This window comes from Protopterus annectens, chromosome 5.part0, assembly GCF_019279795.1.
Source record: "Protopterus annectens isolate FY-2018-M chromosome 5.part0, PAN1.0, whole genome shotgun sequence".
NCBI lineage: Eukaryota > Metazoa > Chordata > Ceratodontiformes > Protopteridae > Protopterus > Protopterus annectens.
Genome location: NC_056735.1, coordinates 296,541,791 through 296,561,750, shown reverse-complemented (window position 1 = coordinate 296,561,750; position 19,960 = coordinate 296,541,791). Strand labels below are relative to the sequence as shown.

General features: G+C 37.5%; 1 protein-coding gene across 6 annotated transcripts in view; it reads right to left on the bottom strand.

The window, feature by feature from the left end:
• CNKSR2 (connector enhancer of kinase suppressor of Ras 2) overlaps positions 1–10,210 on the bottom strand; it is a 2,909,208-nt gene extending 2,898,998 nt beyond the window's left edge. For 3 of the 6 annotated variants that reach the window (XM_044072276.1, XM_044072278.1, XM_044072277.1), the window contains exon 1: positions 9,548–10,209. In XM_044072276.1, coding sequence (XP_043928211.1) covers positions 9,548–9,611 — 64 coding nt within the window. In that variant the 5' untranslated portion in view covers positions 9,612–10,209. Of the gene's footprint in view, positions 1–9,547 lie in introns of all 6 variants that reach the window. The other 3 variants (XM_044072279.1, XM_044072280.1, XR_006364961.1) reach the window with 3 other exon arrangements.
• Between the last annotated feature and the right edge of the window lie 9,750 nt (positions 10,211–19,960).

Below are 19,960 nucleotides of genomic sequence, written 5' to 3'. Positions count from 1 at the left end.
AGCCTTGTATTCCTTCAGCCGACCAGTTACCTTCTAAATATTTGCAAAAAGCAGCCAAAGTCATTGCCTTTCCCATATCCATCCTAATTAACAGAACCATTAATGACGGAATCATCGCAGACATCTGGAAAATCTCCCACATTATCCCCCTACATAAAGGTGGTAAATCTAACAGACCGATAGCTCTACTATCACCTTTAGCAAAAGTCATGAAAAAATGCATTCACCACCAGCTATTAGACCACTTAACCAAACATGACATACTGGCCAACTCCCAGCATGGCTTTAGGCCATTTCATAGTACCACCACCGCTCTCCTATCTTTCACAGACTCCATTAATAAGAACCATAATAACAACATCCTCTCTTCTGCTCTCTTCATTGACCTGTCAAAGGCTTTTGATATGGTAAGCCACCCCCTGCTTATAAATACTCTTGAATCTCTTTCTCTGGATACCCTAGCTATACAATGGTGTAAGTCCTACCTCAACAATAGGCAACAGGCAGTTCTCTGGGAAAATAAACTATCATCCCACCTGCCAGTCACCCTTGGAGTCCCTTAGGGCTCCATTTTAGGACCTCTTCTTTTTTCTTTATTCATCAAATGACTTTCATGGAGCAATCCCTGAAGCCACCTGTATTCAATATGCCGATGATTCCACGTTTATATGTTCTGCCAACTCCATTTCTGATCTACACTCACTAACTCAAAAAGTATTCAGCTCAGTAGAAGTTTGGTTCTTGAAACGCTGCCTCCTTTTGAACGCCAAAAAAAAAAGCAAGCTCCTACTCTTTACACCTACCAGTAGGTCCTCTCCTATAGACTTCTCTGTCAAATCCAACAATGGCACCCTTATCTTACCCAATCCTACCACAAAATTATTAGGAGTCACAATCGACAACAACCTTAACTTCGATAGCCACATAAATAACACCATACAAACAGTAAACAGAAAAATGGGATCCTTATATAGAATCAAACCCTTCTTAACTCCAACAGCTAGGACCACTATTGCCCACTCTCATTTAATCTCAAATCTTCTTTATGCCTCACCTATTTACACTAATCTAAAAAAAATAATCTTCTCAAACTAGCAACCTCCTACAACAATATTGCCAGATTTGCCACTGGCAATGCATTTCAAACTCACCACTGCCTGAATATAAAGCAGCTAGACTGGCTTGAACTTCCTAGCATTCTGATTTTTTCCCAACTCACCATTGCCCATAAAATCTTTTACCAACCAAATAATACTCCTATACTTGCTAACCTAATTACCCCTTATAATAATTTTAATTCCCTACACTCTTCTAGCAAATTACTATCTAGCATAAGTAAGTCCAATAACTTGGCAGGTGACACCCTTTTCTCCAATACTGCTGGAAAAAACTGGGACCTTCTACCTACAGATCTAACTCTACTACCTTCACTGTCATTCTTTAAGTAAAACTCAAAGGACACCTAAAATCTCACTGGTTATGTCCCTGCAGTAACCCTGACTAATTTTCAACCATTCCCTACTTCTATCTTCACACTGCCTCTGGATACATAATCATACTCTGCGTACCCCTCGGTATGCAGAAACTGGTACTAGTACGATTAATAGAACTTCCAGTACGTATGTAAACTATCAATGAACTTTAATGTATCTCATATCTTACAGTAAAAAGACTTATATAATCCTTTATACTCATCCTTCTTAGTATTGTACTTCTTCTAAACTCCTTTTTTGTATTTAATTTCTTCCTACTTTATTTGTTATACATCTGTATATTATATTTTGTGCTAGGTTGGAGCTTTTCTCCCCGGGCCTCTACTGAAAATGGAAATATATCCAGTTAGACTAGCCCCGTCAACAAATGTAAAATAAAATAAATAAGTAAATTGTTGTCTCCCATGTAGGTAGTTCTGAAACCATGCTACGGTTTGGTTACTTAGGCTGAGGTCAGCAAGGGCATGTAACAGTTTGGCATTATTGACCATATCAAAGGACTTGGATAGGTCCAGAAATATGGCAGAAGTTAGTTAACCTGTGTGTTTTGTTTTGATTGATGACATTTGTGAAGGAAACAAGGGCTGTGATAGTGCTATGTGCTGGCCTAAATCCATGCTGTGTAAGACAAAGCAGTTGGTTGTTAAGCAGGTATGGCATGAATTGGTGGTGGATGCATTTCTCAAGTATTTTTGCCAGAGGAGACAGAATGGCTATCGGGTGATAGTTGGCGAGATCGGTGGAGGTTCTGCCTTTATGGGGATAATATAGAAGGTTTTCCAGATGGGTGGGATTGAGGTTTCTGAGATAGATCTGTTTAGTAGGATAGATATGGGAAGGCAAGTTCATTAGCAGCCAGCTGAAGCAATTCAGCAGGTAGTTTATCAGCTGCTAGTGAGGGAGGTTTGAGTTAAAGTAGTAACTTTTTGACACAGTTCGTTGGGATGGGTAGAAACTGGAAGGAAGTTTTAGGTGTATCTGAAGGTTGCGGGTGATTAGTAGTAGTATTTGTTGGCTGTTTTTGAACAAGGTTAGCAATAGTCTCTATGAAATATTTGTTAAATGTGTCTGGTATATTTGTGATTTCATTAGTAGAAGTATGGGATGAGGTGGAGGGGTGGCCAGGGTGGAGTATATTGTTTATGCCTGCCCAGAATTTCTTGGGGTTGTTTTGGTGCTTGTTTTGTAGGTCAAGGAAATGGTTATTTTTATCTAGGAGGACTGACCTTTTTGTTTCATTATTGAGCTGTGGGAATTGTATCTTAGCTGCTGGGATTTTAGTGCCTCTCCAGGTGTGCCAGGCTTTGCTCCTGTCTGAAATTTTCTTTTTAGTCTCTTTGGCGAGCCAGGGGGCTGTTTTAGGTTTGAGTTTAATGATACAGGGTGGGGCGTTGGCATTCAGGATGCTTAAGAAGTTGTTGTTGAAATGGTTTATGACCTCTTCTAGGAGTAAGGTCTTTAGCATGTCAGAGTTATAGTGTTTTAGTTCGAGTTTGAATTTGTTGGGGTCAAAGGTTTTTGTGTTGTGGGCTGTTATTGATCTGGAGTTAGGGGTAGATTGGGTTTTGAGTTTTAACAGAAAAGTGGGTTGATGGTCACTGAGGGTGTCTGGGAGGACACCTGCCTGGTATGAGGTATTTGTCCTGTTAATTAATATCCAGTATAGGAGGCTTTCTTTAATTTTAGGAGTTCATAGTCTAGTGCTACTGTGGATAACTTGTGAAAAGTTATAGAGGTTAATATGGTTGGTTGAGTTTAAGGTTGGCAGGTATTCCAATCTATGTTAAAATCACAGAGTATAATGGTTTCCTTTGGGAGGTTTTGGTTTGACCATTGTAGGAAGGCTTCTGTGGTTGGGATGTTACTGCATGGCGGTATATAGAATGTGACAGTGTTGAGCGACTTTTTGTTACCAAGTCTGAATTAGCTAGGAGGATTTCAGAGTTGTTGAAACTGGGAATATCTACAGTAATTGTGGTAATATTTAGTGTATTCTTATAGAGTAGGGCTACACCCCCTCCTTTTTTAGTTAATCTATCTTGGCGAAGTACATTGTAACCTATAGGTAGAAGTTCTTTGTCTGCAGTAGTGGACTTTAGCCAGGTTTCTATCAGACATAATATATCAGGGCTGTAGGTGGAGAGTAGTGCATGTAGTAAGTGTACCTTGTTGTTAACACTGAATATTTAAGCACAGAATTAGTAGGCTAGTTTTTGATCTATTGGTTAGCAGCTGGTTTGATGGGAGAGTGGTATGTGCGGAGGGTTAGGCCCTAGATTTGGATGAATATCACCTGCAATTATTAATTGGTAGTGATGGTCGTGGAGGAGTTTCTTAAGTTTAATTAAGATGGCAATGTGCTTGTTAGTAGTAGGTGATTTGGGGGTAATCGAGAGTATCTTAAGTGGGTTTGGTGTTATAGTGATGTTTTGGAAGAGGTTTGATGATATAAGTTGGTTGTAATAAGGAGTGCTGGAGTTGTAGGTGGAGGTTTGTTTTGTAGAGGTAGTGAAAGGGGTGTGTAGTATGATGTGATAAGAGGTGAGGTAGAGGTTTAGTGTTAGGATTGTTTGGATAGAGAGTTTGCATGAGAGTGAGGTGACTATGATGTGATAGTAGGGTGGGTGTCATTGTTGTAGGCGAGAGTATGTTAATTGGTTAAATGTAGTGGGGGGTGGAGTAGGAAGAGTAAGGTCAGTGATTGGTTGGTTGTGAGGTATGTGATTGGTTAGATGTGGGGAAGCAAAATATAAGCACAAATTCTAAGCTGGCACCTATGAAGCAGTTGTTAGTCTTTCCAGTGATCAGCAGTCTTCAGGAAATAATGTCTCTATGCTACAATCACTCACCATGAGCAAAACACAAGCACTAATCTCAAGATGACTACTGATAGGCAGAATGTGGGCTCTCAAATAATTGGTGGTCTTGCAGTATATTTTAATGGTAAGATAGAAAATGGGTTAATATCCTAAGAGCTGCAGTGTGCACTAATCAGTTAGATATGAAAAAGGGGATATTTTAAGCTTTCATTATCTAAGTGGAGAGCCACTCGTTTAAAAGAGCAAGACAAATTGGAATGAGGTGGACACTTTGTATTCTGGTTGTATGGAATACAGTGGGATCGCCAATAAATTTAAATAGTTGAAGAGGAGTGATTTCACTAAATGATAATTTTGTGCTTACAATAGCCAATGAAAGAGGATAAGGAGGGCGATACATGGTCAAATTAACAAAAAATGGCAGACAATTAGAAAGACAGTTGAGTTTAAAAAAAACAACAGGACCAGGGCAGACAATTAGAAAGACAGTTGAGTATAAAAAAACAAACATGACCAGGGAGAGAGAATGATGAGAAACAATTTGTGTGGGACTCACAAGAGACACAACTGAAGTCTCTTTCCTAGTTTAAATATGCAGTGAAAAGCAGAATACAAGTAAAACACAGTGTAAAGAAAATAAATCATAATATACAAAATAGAAGAAGACAAAGCAATACAAAAAAGGGTAATGGTTAAAAAGGGTAAGGACCAATTCACTTGGTTTCAAACTACTTTGATAAATTTTTATCAACCTCCAGTTGCAAAAAGGCACCAAGACAAAAGGTAGGAACCTCCATGATAGAACACAATGGTTACATAGAAGTAGCTGAAGGATCCAACCCCTTAATGAGGCACCATAAATGCAAAGCTCTTTAGAAAATGCAATGTTTGTTTGTGTCTTTCGGCTTTTCCTGTTTAGGGGTCGCTACAGCGAAACTCCGGTCCGCTAATGATTGGCAGTAGATTTTTACGTACTGGCTTGCCGGGCCTAACACACAACCTTCAACGAAGGAACTCCCATTCACGCATGTCGCCACACAGAAGACGCTCTGAGAATCGAACGGGCAACGTCTGTGAGGCGACAACCGCAGCACCATCACCGCAGTCTTTAGAAAATACAATAATGCAATAACAGTCTTCTAGTAATACCATACAGTCAGCAGTTTTAATGCCACCAGGATAGGAGTTCTTCCTTCTTATGCAAGACTTCAGCCTGTCTGGACTTAAAACATGTCATCTAGGCCCCCATGTTTCCAACAATGGTTTATTATTTGCCAATTTTTGTTTCACAACAGTCTAATAAGAATCAAACCACCTCAGTCACAATCAAAGGTCAATGAGCATACATGAGAGCCATATACTCAAAATTTTCAAAATCATCTAGAGGTACAGTGTCACTCTAAATCTCTTGTCTGCTACAGAATCTACATCTTAACCAGTAATGGTCATATTGGATATCACCATGTGCAGTGTTAAATAAGTTCAATAGCCGCAAATCTTCTTACTGACGCGAAACTGATTTCACTGAAATTCTGTCCTGACCAACAAACTGGATTGACTTGTATTACACGCCTTCCATACATTGTGAAAACCAAATCAACAGAATTTTCTTTTATACAGATAGCAGTAAGATCAATATAAACAAACTCCAAGCCCATCTAGGGAATAAATGATATATGTATCCAAACCAAATGAGTTCTCACATACTAGCATGTTATTGTAAAATATATACATAAAATCTTATTTCCAGTTGTTTTTTTCTCAAGAACAACACATCTGTTCATTAAAGGTTGTCAATGCACTTAAAATGGGAAGTTGTCAAATCTGCACAGAAATGTTTTTCTGAAATTCATACCAACATATGTATGTGAAGGTACAAGTCATTACATGTCATGGAACTGGAGAAGGCAGAAGTGTTGCTTACATTTTCAGAGGTCTCACTGCATACTTGATTTCTAAAATGAAGCCTACTTTAAACTTGCTGATTATATATTTGTTTGTAGTGACCCATGACCCTGAAAGCTGCATATTCATGTTAAATGCTGTTGTCCCTGTACTTGGATGAAGTACATATCTGACAGTCACTGCCATGTGCCTCTGCACCAGATGAATGCAGCTCATCACCCTGCTAGCTAGCCTACTTTGCACTAGCTGAATGCTAATTATCCACAGCCTAGTCAACCCCTGCTCTGGCTGAATGCGGACAGTGCCTCTGGGTACCACAGTACATGAATACATTATCTACGGAGGGAGAGATTAATATGCTGTTTTTCATTGTAGGATATAACAAACTGCACATATACAAAACATTTGTCAATTTATCCCACAGGCATTACAATTAAAAATGCCTGACTATATTAATATCAGTCATTGTGTGAACATATATATTAAACAGAAATGCACACATACATCATAACTCAGCAAGTAAATTACTTAAAACTAAATACCTACCATGTTCCATGGACACAAACAAATGTGTCTGAGGGGTACCAGTTTTAAAACCGCTAGACAACTATATGATTTACAAAATCGCATATTTTATTTCCGTAAAGCATACTGCATGTTCACATACCTTCTGTGAGAATAAACTGTATTAAACAATACAGTATACACAGAGAATAAAGAAAGGATTTATTCATAAAGTAGGGTTCAATGAGATGTTATAAGCATTCTGATAATGCAAGGAAAAGGCCAGCAGATGATCTACAGATAGCCATTTCAGAAACTCAGCTGTCAGTGGATTGCTGACATACCTGAGAATAGCATGGTGAGCAAGAGTTCTGTGAATTCCAGCAGCATGGGTGCAGAATTGCCTCTAATCTATGATCTTACATTTTGGAAATCTCAAGAAAAAAAAATGCTTCATAGAAAACTCAAATAATTTCACTAATCATGACATTTTGTAAATGAAATACACAATAGTCATCATGAAGATATTAATAATATCACCACATGATTCAGGATCCATAAGTAAAGAATCAAACAGTAGCATTATATACAAACATATTTTAGAGTTCAGCTGTGTGGTCTTTCCACATGTACATGTGCTTGCATAAACACACATTTTCTCTCTAAGCATCAGATTTTTAAGTGCATTTATATGAGCACATTTGACACATATGTATGGCCCATATTTCACAAGCACAAATGCATCATACATATAGATATAACAAGAACATTTCAGGCAGATCTGTATGCAACAAGTGCACTGCAAGGACTCTAATTAATAGACAAACCAGTCAAGATGACTCAATTTTCTGCCAACAGAGAATCAAATATAGCTGTAATTATAACACTGGTCACCAGCTGGGAAACTATTTTAAAATTTCACCAGCCTGACACCTACCTACTCATAAAGCCTGCCTGCACACTGCAGTAGGACATCTGTTACAGTGTACTTGACAAATAACTTTAATGGCATATTTAAAATGTCTATTGTTTTATTTCACAATTAATACAGTAATGGTGTTGAGGAACAGAGATGTGAATTAAAGCAGGATACATATAAAATACAGCCACTGACTTCAACACACCAAAATCATGCATAATCTTGTCAAAGAAAATAAATCACTGTAAACATCCACATACCACTTTAACATCTTGAGAAGCTGGCAACATATGAGAAATATAGACTGTAACTGACTGTTTCATCACCAAACATTATTATCTTAGACAAGAAATGGCTAATATGTTTTATTTGTCAACTTGCTAAACCTATCATGCCTTAAGGCATAACACCACAGCCTAAAACATAGTTTCATTAAAAGCAAATTGGTTAGATGACTTCAGTAAATCCTGTAGTTCATAAGTAGCACATTGTTTTAGGCAAAAAGATCAGGTGCACTGCAGAAACCTGCTTTAACAGTGCCCATCTCAGGAAAACATTTTAGGATGTGTTATCAGCAGTTGATATTAAAAGTTATACATATTGGCCTCCAAGCTGTTCATCTTGATGCAACATTTTAGAATATGTTATCAGCAGTTGATATTAAAAGTTATACATATTTGCCTGCAAGCTGTTCATCTTGATGCTATTAATGAGCCCAGCCAATTAATTAATTTTTGGGGAACTCATCTACTCCAGGGGTCAAAGGAAATGTTTTTGTCACTGGATAATAGGACTACTCAGCTAGAATTGTATAAGCATGTTACTGTCCATTATTTGACCGTTAGTATCGGTTGACACGTTTTCAGTTGTGCAATTTTGCTGGAGATAAAACGTTAAGCATCTAACTATAACACGTTTAGATTCCTGCATCTCCCTCCCTACCGATCTACATTGTAAAGCTGGGGGTTTTAACAGGAATTTACTTATGTATCAAACTACAAACATGTTGAGAGAGCTCCACCACAACAACAATGTATTGTCATACGTTTCAGCTGTCCCCGATTTGACACAAATTTTAGCTCTGTCCCTTTTAAGCCCACCTAAAACTGCAGACTTCTGAATATATGGTGGTGAGTTACACTTAATAAATAATGACAATAATTAGAGTTACAGACTTCTTTTACTTCAGGGAAAGATCTTAGCCTGTTAACATCTCAAGTTATCAGTACTAACATGTGTCCCTGATTATTTCTCTATTTATCCCTGATTCTGTTGAGATGTGTCCCTATTTATTTGAGTTATGCATTGCCAACATGCAGCACACCTTAATTGTTTTAATTAAACACTGACAACTGCTAAAATGCCGAGGTCTAAACTCCAGCTATGATTGTAAACGGGAGCTATTAAGTCAGTCTGGATTTATGGCAAGACATACGAACTACTGCTCCACTAAGACAGGAATAAAGTATTTCGTTGTTGTCTGTATCCATAATTCTGTTTCACCTACCGTACAAGCTGGAACTTAACCAGTAACTATACGGAACACATTAACAACCCATTAGTGATCCACTAATTATATCACCAGTTAATTCTGGAAATTTTACGATTCATACAGAGGTACACATTACAAATGCGAATTAACATGCAAATATAAATAAACGGAAAGGCCAGATGTACGTGTACACGCGCCAAATACAAGTCACCCGAAAGCGAGCTTGAATCCCACAGCCCCCGGACATGAGCAAGTGCATTACTCGATTTCCCGTAGATGCTGCTGCGGGAAAGACCAACAACTGTTAAAGAACACATCCATCCGCAAAGCATCAATTATAAAATATGTTAATCGTAATAAATACACTGAGCCAAAATATTCAAACATAATGTTATGTGTGTCGCTGTATATTTACCTTTCATCCAATCCACCACTTGATTTGGAGTCCATTTACTAACAGGTTCCATAATAAGAGCCATAATAACTTTTGTTGTGTGCTTTTCTTGGATGTTTAACAGCTGCCAACAAAACTATCCCGCTCTGTATTTCTGCAGTGCAAAAGTATGCTATTTCCTTCTAAAACCATGCAACAGTAGCTGCAGTTTAATTTCCTGCAGCTCATATGAAAGGCGGGAGCATGTAGAAACTGCTGGTGCTGTTGTCAGTCACAATGCATGGGTCCTAATACTCTCATTTCTCGCCGACGTCTGCAGCTGATAGAAGCTTCAAAACCCAAGAGGAGTGAAACCCTGGAATTTACACAGTACGCCTCTGATACCTCCTCCACTAGAGCTGCTTTGTCATACTTCATACACAGGGCACCACATCAGAGTGAATGGCAGGTATCTACAGCCCAGCCGTGTGTCCTTGCTATCCCAGTCTGCTTTTTTCCCATTTGCACGCGCGCACTCCTTCTTTCTCCCTGATTTGGCGCACGCGGCTTGTTGCACGCTCGCGCTCGGCAATACTGCTGAGCCGGGAAGGGGAGCTTTGAAACAGAACTCCCACGCACTCCAGTTCGGGCTTTTTTCCTCTATTGCAAATAATTATTCTGCTTTGCAGCTCATGACCAAATTTTCATCCCCCCAGTCGTAGGGCAAGGAGAGCCTAGCGGAAATGACGATGTGCAAACCCCAAATTATAAACGTGTACTGTGTTGCGGCTTTAATTTATTCCAAACCTGTTTAAATACAGGGGGCACAAATACTGTAATGAATGTGATGGAGGTCTCTGTTATGTGGTAGTTAAACTATAAATGTATTTTACGGACACACACGTCTATATATATATATATATATATATATATATATATACGCATATACATATATAGATATATATATAAATATATATATATATATATATATATATATATATATCAACTTCTTAGTCAAGAAATCTGGGCAAAGCCTGACATAATGGGGGAACGAAGGCCCAAAAAAAAAAAAAAAAAACAGGGCACATTTAAAATACTGCTCTTATAAACTTAAAAAGTTCCTAGAATAATATGAGTTATGTTAGCATGCATAATCTGAAATATATGAAGTCTGAAACTGAAATGCATGTCATTATTTAGTAACTTTAATCCTTACATCATCCCAATATTTTATAAAAAAACACAATTTTTACGAGGAACAGACGAAAAATATGAGGCAAAAATCTGACATTCTGCAAAAATCTGTACAGTTGAGAGGTAAAACTATTATAATAAATTCTCTCCTACTGAAAGTACAGTCCACCAATAAGACATGACTAGAGTTTGAAAACCAATTACACCCCCCCCCCCCCCCCACCGCAATTAAAGCTCTTTAAAGGCATGCCAAAGTATAACTCAGATGTCAAATGAACTGCCTGAACGCCGTTTTTAAAATGCTTGGAGGACATACAAAGAATTACCGAAAGGATGTTCCAGATTACTTTAAGAATATATTGCTTCTGGCATGTTGACTGTCATTCTTCGGGACAACTGCTCTGGCAAATAATAGCTCTCATGGTGTTTTTATGTGTATAATGTGCTACCACACCTCTCGTAAGACCATAATGTTGGCTCATTGTCTTGCTTCTGTCTCTTAAAATGTTTGCTTTTGTGACAGAAAAGCGATGATTACAGCAACAAATAGTGGCAAACGTTATAATTAAACATTTCTGGTACTGTAAGTACTGTACTCAGTCTGTGAAGTAACTAAACATTAATGCAAACCCCGATAGTCTATGAACTCACTAAACCGTACCCGCATTTAAAACTGCCACTGATTTAAGGTCCGTTCCATGAATAGTTTAGGGGTTTTCTTACTATTAAGGCAACACAACATTCGAACCTGCATGCCAATCTCAATTGCTCGTTAAAAATACGTTTGCCATGCAATATCTCACTGCCTCATCCTTCTTTTATTAAATTATCGTATTGTTCACCGCATTGATTAACTGTGTAAGACATTAGTACAATAATTACATGCATAGCACTTGTTGCCCTGTCCAACATTTTCTTAGCCATCATGGGCATCTCCATTTAGACTGCTTTATTTCCATGTTTCCCTGTTTAATTTCTCCAACACTTCTGGGTTTCTAATACCATGACGGGACTGGACCTGTTCCTAAGTCAAAGTATGATTAAAGTTCATTACATTAGTTTGTTTTAATTTTTGATATTAACCAAAAGTGCTCTTTGCAGCACCCACGTTGTGCCCAGAACTAACTCCTGCAATTCATAAGGAGTTACATGTATCAGTAACACATCTAGACGAAACACAACCGTAATTTTTTTTTATGAGAGCCGTTGCTCCTACTACTATTGGAACTGTCTGGGTATCCGTCTTCCGCATTACCTTTGTTTTTGCCTGCATATCCTGGTATATGACTTTGTGTCTCCCTGTAGGTAAGACACCATAATCACTGGGTGTAGCAATTTTAATGACCAATGCTACTTTTGTCTTCTTCTCCTGGATGCGTTGTGGCTCAGGTTTCCAATGCTTTCAGCTACTTCAGTATTATAATGTTTGCATAATCCCCCCTGCAACAGTCTTGCCACATTATTATGCTTTATGTATACAGACCTTCTGCCATTAGTGTAGCACACCCAGCAACAAAATGTGTGACTGTTTACAACTGTGTTTTACAAAACCTGCATTTGTTTGTTTCTCTGATATGTTCAATGAGTTTTGTAAATCAACATGTTTGTACTCCACTATCCTGGGCAGCCAGTATTATCCTTTCATCTTTTGGTTTAAATTTACCTCTCCTTAACCATTCCTATATTAAATCCTGATTGACACGAGGCTGTTCCAAGAATTTTCTGTTCTTACAGCTATATTTATGCATTTCCACATTTCTTGCCTTCTTATCTGATCCTTCACCTTATATTCTTTATTTTGTTTTTTTTTTTGTCTTCAAATTTTTTTTATTTTCAATTAAAATAACATTTACATAATTTCTTTTTTTTTTTTTTTTTTGGTGCATTCAGTTGCTGCCTGATTTTTATCTACTTCTGGTTTGATTTCCATTCCCACCTGACATAACCTGACACCAATATGTTTCTGCTAAACTAAGCAGGGAAGTCATCACAGACTTATTCTCCTCGTGTTTTAAAACTTTCTCTATGTTTGGATCTCGTGAGGTCAGCAAATATGTATGCAGGCCTATGACTGCAGATTTATTTATTTATTTATTTATTTATTTATTTATTTATTTTTACATTTGTAAACTGGGATAGTCCTTTTGGGTGTGAGCCCATTTTCAGCAGAGGTACAGGAGAAAAGCTCCAGAAAACATCTTATATAGGCCTTAACATTATAGGAACAAATACAGTGATGTTTTAAGACAAGTATAAATATAAATATACATTGGCATCATTAGGTGTACCATCAAATCTATAGATATACATTGATATAAAATTATCAAATTGATAAGGAGGAATGAGTTTTTTCATAGAGGATAATTCAGAGAAAGTTTAGTTTTTAGTCAGGTTAGTAAAGAAAGTGAAAAAGGCAGAGAATGGGGTTAGAAGAAGAAGATACATCATATATGTAAGTATGGAGTTCATAGGTTGGGGAAAAGACATACAGGGGAGAGATTAGCCTGGGTTGATACAGGAGCACATCCAGCACCTATATAAGTAATTGTTTAGTTGTTTCTTCAATTGAGTTATGTCAGTGATATTTAAAATATGTTGGAGAATAGAGTTCCAGATTTTAGAGATATGGTGGGAATAGAGGGAGTCCTCAGCCCTATTGTTACTTTTGGAGACTTGCAAGAGGGTTTTATGTGTCTACGATCAGATGTCAGATCTATGCATGTAATCAATTTCGAGGAGGCCCATAGCTCCTTCAGAACAGGGAACATATAATCTTGGTAAACGCTAACTTTTATAAAACATTTCATAAGCCTGAAGCATTTTTTTTGTCTTCCTGTCCAACTGATCTAGTACATTTTGGGGCCAGTAAGTTACCCTAAAACTGAAATTTAGAACAGGAAGAGTAAATTGGTTTGTAGCTTGGACTTTATTCCTAGATGTCAGAGCTGTTTTCACTATTAAGTTTAGCCTTCTAAAATATTCTCTACTACGTTTTATTCACGTGTTCATGTTTTATTGTTGATCCTTCATCAATTCCCAAATATTTATACACTCTCTCTTGCTCAAGTTCTTTTATATTACATTTTGTCCAAGATGGATAGTTTCTTGGTGATGTAGCTTTCCTGCTTTAAAAGTTGCTTTTGCACATTTATCAAGACCAAATGACATTCTTATATCATCTGAGAAAGTTTTGAATACTTGCAGTTTTGTTTTCAGTTCTTCATCTGATGAACTATACATCCACAGAGACAAGATGAGAAGTCTTTACATTTTGTTGTTTTCTGGGAGCCAAACTGTAGCCATGGCCTATTCTGTTAAGTAGACAGCTTAATGGGTTAAAGGAAAAAACAAATGAACAAAAGTGACAAAGTGTCACCCTGGAATATCCCCCTTTGAAATTTTATCCCTGGGATAATTATTTGTCCTTTATCATGGCTTAATTGCAAAGTAGTTTGCCACTTTTTCATGGTCACTGTAATGTAACTGATCAATGTAGGATGCATCTTACAAGTTTGAAAACCCTCATTTATTCATTAATGTGGGATGCTATCAAATGCTTTTTGAAGTCTATCCATGCCGTACTTAGATTCTTCTCCTTTTTACAATACTCCATTATGACTTTAACAACAAATTGTTCCATATGACTTTCTTTTGTTACCCTTTTGTTGTATTACCATAATTGAGTTTTCTTGTATATGACTATAAACTCTGCCAGCATCAATTCCAGTATATGGTTTATACATCACCGGAAGGCAAGTTATTGGTCTATAGCTTTTAGGATATCTTGCAGATTCGCTCTTAAGGAGAATTATCATTTTTCCTGTTGTTAACCAAGTTGGCATGTGTTCAGGGTGTGCATATAAATAGTTCTTAGTCATGGCTAAATCTTCATGTAAAGATGTCAATACTATTAGCCAGATGTTAGGTACTGCATCTGGGGCTGGGGTTTTCCAATTAGGAACTTTACTTGTATCCCCTAATCCATTTTTCCTATGGGTAAGTAGCTTGTGGTCCAAATTATACATACCAGTATTATGTTTATTGCATACTAATGTTTCTCTGTTAACTTTATTAAATATGTAGTTATCTTCTTAAATTCTTCTCATCTTCCTGATGATATTCTCAACTCTAGCATGTTATACTTTTATGTGTGAAATATTCTTTTTATACTCCTTTATTTGTTATTGTACACACATGTTTAATTAATGTGCATAATAAATAAATATTTTTTTCTCCCTTGGGGACTTTTTCTCCCTTGTATTTATTTATTTATTTATTTGCAGTTTGTTAACTGGGGAAAGTCCATTGGGCCAGAGTGAGCCCTTTTTCAATGGAGACCTGGGGGAGAAAAGCTCCATGTGCAGATCCTTTCCGAAAATGGGTAATGTCTATTTGGGTTAACACAAGCAAATAAACACCAGATTGAGAATGATTTTCTAAATATGTTTACCACACAAAATAACAGTGCAAAAACAGGTACTTAGAGTGAAAATCTTAACTTAGAAGTTCATAGTCTGAAAACAAATTAGTATGGAAATTCCAAGTATCCATTCTGGAACTTCACACATTCTTAAAAGTGGAGTCCCTTGGAAAAGAAGCTGGGTAAGGTCTACAGGACCCAACATCACAGTACACTGTGGATAGACACTGTAAGGAAATGTCCATTTTAATAAATATCCCACAATATTGGTGTAGAGTTCTGTGCAATCTAATACTGGGAATTTTTTTTTGTCCTGATGAAAAATTCAGTAAACTGAGTGCTTTCACCAAGAGGATATGGATCCAACCATGACTCCCATCTCCAGCTATGCATTACTGCTGTCACATTACTTTCTGTCTCTCAACCCCACCCATTTTATCATTTCCAATTGAAACAGGATTTGTGGTAATATAATGCAATGAATATTAAAGAGGTATGCTAATGCTCTTTAAGGCTAATTTTATACATGCATTTTTAGAGTAAAAATACTTTCCTGCACTGAACAGAGTTTAATTCTAAGCAGTCCATTTTATAAAGACATTGCAATGTTAGTTAGATTTTTCACTATTGTTTTACATTAAGTTGAGTATTATCAGGAGTAAAGGGAATATACAACAACTGATTGGCTTATGAGTTGAATTTAATCAAAATTTTTGATTAAACAAGCAGGAGTCTGTGTATCTGCTAACTGTAACAACAGCTGCGTCCATGCAATAATTACCTTCATGGGTATGAATTTGTAGAACAGACTGTTAACAAGAGAGGCAGTGGTAAAGAATAGTTGGCTATTTGAATTATTAATGGTGTTGAAAGAGCCATAAAGGAAAACTCTGGAAAGTGCACATCGGTTATTTTCTTCACCTTAACAACATCATTGGGGGGGGTAAAGTAAATGGGCCAGTGGTCCTAAATTCATCAACATGCTGTAGCATACTAATACAAAGACAAAAACATGAATCATTTAAATGGCTGTACTGTACATAAGGGGTTGGGGACTGGGGATTATAGTAAAAGAAAAGGCTATGTTCAAAGCCATACCGCCATAACTGATCAAGCAGTGAACTACAGATATGAGGAATGCTGCCATTCAGTCAGTATTGGAATTCTCATTCATTTCAACAGTTGTGATTCTGCAACTGTTTAAATGAAAGAATTAATGACTTTTCTGTAATGCTATCAGAATACACATTCAAAATTGAACTCAGAAGATCAGAGGAGCTTTGTTTTGGCTCTTTAAGTTTCATTTGTATATTTTCTTTGCTTTTCTACTTTACTTGGGGGGGGGGGGGTGGAGGTGTTTCCTAGGACACCACTCTGCCCCTATTGGACCATTATACTCCATTGTCACAGGCAGCACCCCTAGTGGTGCATGTTCTTCACCACTGAATCATTAAAAAAAAGAAAGAGTGGTTCAACGTTTGTTTACTGAAATATTCTTCTTGTCACTCTGAGATGTTACTGAAACTGATGACCCTGTGTTCAGCTTCATTTCCACCACGTGTCCATTTATCTTTAGTATGAGTACAATCACCTGCTAGGCTGCCTCATTCACTTCAGAATGGCCTAAACATCTTCCTTGTTAGTGTCGGAGACATCAGCAGTGTTATGCACATTTTTCTTTTCAGTCTGACACATTGAATCTTTTGCCTCACCATTGTAACAAACTGTGTGCATGTGGCTTATCTTGTGGCAACGTCTATACTGTTTATGTTTGAATTTACACCAAGAATGAAACTAGGATCTGCATCTAACACAGTCTATTAGAGCTTCTGATACGCATTTTTTATTTCTATATGTTTTGTTTACATTATCAAGTTACCTGCACCTTGTAATTGCATTGCATCTCTATCTGCAGTTTCCCTTAAGACTGCCTCTCCTCTGCTTGTTTAAACATTATATCTGACTAAGGTACCAGTCTGTTTTGGATTCCTACTTGCAGAATTCCACACAGCAAATTATCACTTACAGTACCATTTAAACCATTACCAAACTGACAATGTTCTGATATATTTTTTTCATTTCTGTCAGATAAGCTGCAATGGTCTCTCCTTTGTTTATACTTGTGGGACTTGAAATGTCATGCAATTAATGATGACTTTGGTGACAAGTAGCTCATGGCACTCACATTATCTCTTCAAACAGAGACCTGCTCGGAGCAGTCAAACTATGCAGAAGCCTATTAATATTTGTTCTCATGGCACTCAAACACGTAGGAGCATTTCTTTGAACATACAAACATGCAGGATCATTTCTTTATGAATAGGAACATGTTTATCATTAGAAATGTATAGTCTGCATCAAAGTACTGCTGCTGTTTCCCTGCAAACATGCCCTAATTTTCCACGGAACCATCCAGCTCATCACATTTTATTGATGTGTAATGTCCACATCCACCAGATACGTACATTGCACGGACCCCATGGATTCTCTTCTTCTAATGGTTACTGAGCTTCTTGGCATTGTGATATCTCACACTTCTCTCCGCAGTAAAGCCTTATCAGTTTATAGGCACCAGCAGAAACAATAACCATGCAAGGAAACGGGCAAGAGATGGTGCAGTGCTTGTCGGTTATGTACTGGAATAGCTTCAGCTGCAATCTTGCAAACAGCAAAAATATTAGTAATCAGCACCACCATACATCAGTCCGATGTAAACATTGATAACAGACCACAGATTAAGAAAGCATGCCACTTTTAGCACATAGTAAAACATATATTGAGAGAGTTTTAATGCTGTTACACCAATCTTTCCTTCCAAGGGTGTTCTCTGGTGAGCTAGTCTTTCCATTTTTTGGTAACATGTAAAGTAGTCATGGTGGTGATGGCCTTTGTGGTTTTTGGCAAGAGTTATAGTCTCTCACTATGTGGCTATCTTAGTTTAGAAAAGAGAAGCCTTTCTCAGCCCAGACAGCTACTTGCAGATGATTTAGGAACATTGCATTTGGTGTCTATATATAGAGTAGCAAGTTGTTTATGAGTCACATTTATTATGCACCATACAAGTACCATTGCACAGGTGTAACCCAGACATGCATTTTATACTGCATGGGAGAACAGAAACCGAGTATTTTATGAACAACAGTGTGCCCTTTGTGCTGAATAACACCTTACTTAACATAAACTATAAAATCTTTTTCTAACAAATTATGGGGAAATTTTGAGGTTCTAGAAGAGTGGAAGAGGATAAATGTGATTTCTCTTCTCAAGAAAGGGAATCAAGAGGGTCTGAAATTAATTGTCTAGAAGTTTTAGTTCATTTGCAGGGAAAATCATTTTGAAAGGATGCATTCTTGCATGCCACCGAAGCCAATGGAGCACAAAACCTATGACATGATTCTTTAACCTGTAGCAAATGTCTTAGCAAAAGAAGTTGTGCACATCAAACTCTATACTAAATATGTTAGTGAGCAAATTGCAAAGGCTCAGGTTTGTTCTAACTGAGGTCACTTGAGTAAATTGTTAGAACAGAAAATGCCACAGCGAAATGACTTTGTGTCAGTGAAAGGACTATGAATGGTGTTGTATCACAGGGCTAGTTCTTTATGTTATTTTAATATCATTGTGGAAGATCTGGAAGTAAAAGTTGCTTTTATCTTGATGACACAAAGCACGAGGTTAAGATTTAGAAAGAATACCAAACACTTTGCATAGTTAGGACAATTGTTTGAAACGTACCCGTTTAAATTCTAAACATGTAGATTAGTGTACTTGTGAAGCAAAATCCTGGGTACATGAGTGGAAGTTAAGCAGTAGAAGCTACAAAAGCAAAAAGAGATGTTGATGTTATGAGATCAGGTATCATTTTTAGAGAACCGGTAATTGTTTAGCTAGCTTCATCAAAGCTGTAACTAAAAGTGTCCTTGGTTAACAAATGTAAAAATAAAATAAATAATTAATATCTGATGGACCAGCATCAAAGGCAGTGAAATACTGGAATTCATAGAAAAAGAAACTGCCATTATCAAAACAAGACGCAGTTATTGGTCATTACTGCACCCATGCCTCTAATGGACACATGCAGCCTGTAAATGTTTCATCTTCCAGTCCCCTGCTTACACTTATCAAGGGTACAAGAAATTGTCAGAGATTTGGGATGCATAGCTAGGGTTAAAAAGGCCCTAGTGATCATTAGTCTAGAACATACCTATAAACCTATGAACATTATAAGCAGCTGGGAATTCCTTATGTGGAGTATTGCATCAATTTCTGGAGATCAAAGGTGTCGCCCTTTCTGAATCATAGATCCAGTGCAGTGATTCTTCTTGGCTGGCAGAATTATCAAGCGGGCCTGCCTCCATGTCCACGCTAGATACTAATGAGGCATTTGAGGGGAATGGGCTATGATTACCAGGCAGGTGCTCTCTCCCAGAAATGCCTGTGCAAAGGGATTTACATACCTGAGAGATTCATAAAATTGCTCAAATGCATAAATTAGTACTGCTCCCTGTCTTAATCAATATAGCCAAAAAACTGGCATCCACCCATTAATTATAATGGGAGAGACCACATTGCAAGTTAGTGTAGGGGAGTTTAATGGAGAGGTGGTGGTGGGTGTGTGTGTATGTGTTTTTCAGAATGCATCCATGTCTGCAAAGGTATGCATGGACTCAGCTGAATGTGCATGTGTGTGTGTGTGTGTGTGTGTGTGTGTGTGTGTGTGTGTGTGTGTGTGTGTGTGTGTGTGTGTGTGTGTGTGAGTGTGTGTCTGCCTGGACAGTTGCAGTAAGAGGGATACTTAGAGGATAGGTACAGTAGATATGTTTGTTTGTGTGTATGGGTGA